The sequence below is a fragment of the Acanthisitta chloris genome, unplaced genomic scaffold (genome assembly GCF_000695815.1).
Source record: "Acanthisitta chloris isolate BGI_N310 unplaced genomic scaffold, ASM69581v1 scaffold3732, whole genome shotgun sequence".
In the NCBI taxonomy this organism is placed as follows: Eukaryota; Metazoa; Chordata; class Aves; order Passeriformes; family Acanthisittidae; genus Acanthisitta; species Acanthisitta chloris.
The window spans coordinates 143,669-147,123 of record NW_008658726.1 but is presented as its reverse complement, the minus strand read 5'-3'; the positions used below and the strand labels follow the sequence as shown (position 1 = coordinate 147,123).

Genomic DNA, 3,455 nt, shown 5'->3' with positions numbered 1-3,455 from the left:
ACTGGCTGCCTCGGAGTCCGGAGGGGAAGGTGCTGGTACTTGCTACCAAAGGTGTTACAAAGACACTTGGCCCTTTCTACTCCATCACAGCCTTTTGGTAGTTGTATTATCAGGAGCAGATGAGAGTTGTAGCAAGGTTTAGTTTTCTCTGTACAACTTACACCTAATGTGAGTGTAAAACCCACACAGATCCTGAGTTGTTTCTGGAGTTAGAGAGGAGCTAACACAGCCTTTATTCCTGCCATTTGCAGAGAATACACAGCTCCTGCTTTTAGCTTAACTTAGAATTTTCGATGCTATATAATTTCATGGAAATCACTGCCATGTGCGTTCCCCAAGTTTATTGCTTTTCTCCATCCCCACCACCTTCCTTTTTGCACACTCCCTGGTTTGTCAGAGGGCAAACAGCCCAGGAGACACTCTGCATGTCCCTGCAAACTGCTGCAGTATTGATGTTTGAACAGATGGATGCTAACAGGAATTGTTTGTTTCAAAATACACAGACAGCACAGAGAGTTGTAAACAGCAGAGACATTCTTTGCCTGTCCAGCTTGAAGGGAATATTGCTCAGAGACTTGTGTGACATGATCACTTCAGTGCTCTCCCTTGGGAAAAGTGATGTGAGACATTCTTTGCCTGTCCAGCTTGAAGGGAATATTGCTCAGAGACTTGTGTGACATGATCACTTCAGTGCTCTCCCTTGGGAAAATCGATGCCTTCCTCGCAGTAAAGATGTGTCTCCTGTCTGGACACAACTGAGCATGTAGAGCATTGGTGAAAATGTTGTTAAGAAAAGAGCAACTTCCTGCAGGTCCACAGGAAGAATTTGACTTGACTCTTTCAGATTTGATTCCTCATCCTTTTCCTCCAGGATCTAACACAACGTTTCTCTTTCTCTTGCAGACCATGCCCTCTCTATGACGGTTGCTTGTTAAGCTAACTGTATGCCAGAAGACTGTCCTTGGTTGATCCAAGGGCTCTTGGGGACTCCAGCCTCTCCCCGGTTTTTCTGTGTGTGTGTGTTCCTCTAGAACTTTCAAAACTGTTTCTCCAAAGGGTTTTGCAGAAACTTAGACTGTTTTCTAAAGCAGAAGCACCTCAGTCCACAGCAGTAGTGATGGGCAGCGCGCGAACCAACCGCTACAGCATCGTGTCTTCGGAGGAGGACGGCATGAAGCTGTCCACCATGGCCGTGTCCAACGGCTTTGGGAATGGCAAGAGTAAGGTACACACCAGGCAGCAGTGCAGGAACCGCTTTGTCAAGAAAGATGGGCACTGCAACGTCCAGTTTATCAACGTGGGCGAGAAGGGACAGCGATACCTGGCAGATATCTTCACCACTTGCGTGGACATCCGCTGGAGGTGGATGCTAGTGATTTTCTGCCTGGCTTTCGTCCTCTCCTGGCTTTTTTTTGGCTGTGTGTTTTGGTTGATTGCACTGTTGCACGGGGATCTGGAGAACCAAGAGAATAGCAAACCTTGTGTGTCTCAAGTGAGCAGCTTCACCGCAGCCTTCCTGTTCTCCATTGAGACCCAGACAACGATTGGCTATGGCTTCAGGTGTGTCACAGACGAGTGCCCCATCGCCGTGTTCATGGTGGTTTTACAGTCTATACTTGGCTGCATCATTGATGCCTTCATCATTGGTGCTGTCATGGCAAAGATGGCTAAGCCAAAAAAGAGAAACGAAACTCTAGTCTTCAGCCACAATGCCGTGGTGGCCATGAGAGATGGGAAGCTGTGCCTGATGTGGCGTGTTGGGAACCTGAGGAAAAGCCACTTGGTGGAGGCACACGTGAGAGCACAGCTCCTCAAATCCAGGATCACGTCGGAAGGGGAGTACATCCCCTTGGATCAAATAGACATCAACGTAGGGTTTGACAGTGGGATAGACCGAATCTTCCTGGTCTCCCCCATCACCATAGTACACGAGATAGATGAGGACAGTCCTTTGTATGACTTGAACAAGCAGGACATGGACAATGCTGACTTTGAAATCGTAGTAATATTAGAGGGCATGGTGGAAGCTACTGCCATGACCACCCAGTGCCGTAGCTCATATCTGGCGAACGAAATCCTCTGGGGCCACCGCTACGAGCCTGTACTCTTTGAAGAGAAAAACTACTACAAAGTGGACTACTCAAGGTTCCACAAAACCTACGAAGTGCCCAACACACCCATCTGCAGTGCCAGAGACTTAGCGGAAAAGAAATACATTCTCTCCAACGCAAACTCTTTTTGCTACGAGAACGAAGTGGCCCTCAGCAGCAAAGAGGAGGATGAGATTGACACGGGGGTGCCTGAGAGCATGAGCACAGACACCCACCCAGACATGGACCACCACAACCAAGCTGGGGTGCCTCTAGAGCCGCGGCCGCTGCGGCGAGAGTCGGAAATATGACTGCCAGACTCTTCCTCTCTCTTTTGGTTGAAAGGCAACTAAAGGAAACCACATAGATCGGTCAAAGGCACGTTGACCTGAGCAAGTTGGCCCAGAACAGACGACGGTACTGTTGAAGAGTGGGGTGAAGGCAGCAGACCTGAGAAACCCAGGCTGGTTTTAGGGCTGTCCTCAAAGGAGGGATGACAGAAACTGAACTCTAAACACAAAGCACTAAACATGTCTAAGTATGAACAGAAGGCACATATGTTGTAGAATAAATTATGTATATATTTTTTTACAAAACTTGAACTTGCAGGCAAGCTTTGGTTGGGTTATTATTATTTTGTTTTTCAACTTTTTTTTTTTTTTCCAGAATGCTTCTCTCTAGGGAACAAGAATGTTTTTAATGGCATAACAAAGGCAAGAATCTGCCTTATTATTATTATTATAATTATTTTTTAAGAAGCTGCTGCTAACTACATGAACACAAATGGTTATTTTTGTTGCAGTGTAGTTTTTATTTTTTTTTTCTCTTGTGTAATTTAAAAAAAAAAAGAAAAAGAAAAAAAAAACCACAACAAAAGTCAGTGTTGAACTTTTTTGGGTTGAAAAGCTCATGAGCAGTTCAGAGAGGCCAATGTTGCCAGGAAAGTCTAAACTCAGGCCAGTAGTTTGATAGCTAGAATCAATTTCTCTCTTTCCAATTACATAAGGGGCATTATGTAATATCAGGCCAATCAGTAGCCTCCAGCAAAATTATGATTTTTGGGGGGGGAGAATTTAATTCTCTGTCTAAAGGGGGAAAAAAAGAGACAAAATCTATGTATACATAGGTAAAAGTACTAAGTGAAAACTACCTAAATGGATACCAAAGACAATGCACAGTTTTGCACAGTGGAGTTTATTTTAAAAAAATAAAAAAAAAGGCAAAAAAAAAAAAAGGAACAGGCTGCTTTAAACAAACAAAAGAATTCAAACCTCAGACACTTTTTTTTGGTTTTGCTTTTTTTTTTTTTCCTCTTCTTTTAATTTTTTTAAGACCTTTATTTTGCACCTTATTCTAAAAGCTTAA

General features: G+C 44.2%; 1 protein-coding gene across 1 annotated transcript; it reads left to right on the top strand.

Annotated features, from left to right (window-relative positions):
- The first annotated feature begins 905 nt into the window (after positions 1-905).
- Positions 906-3,318, top strand: KCNJ2 (potassium inwardly-rectifying channel, subfamily J, member 2). Its single transcript, XM_009085198.1, has one exon. It carries the CDS (start codon positions 1,118-1,120, stop codon positions 2,399-2,401), a length of 1,284 nt encoding a protein of 427 aa, XP_009083446.1. The 5' UTR covers positions 906-1,117; the 3' UTR covers positions 2,402-3,318.
- The last annotated feature ends 137 nt before the right edge of the window (positions 3,319-3,455 follow it).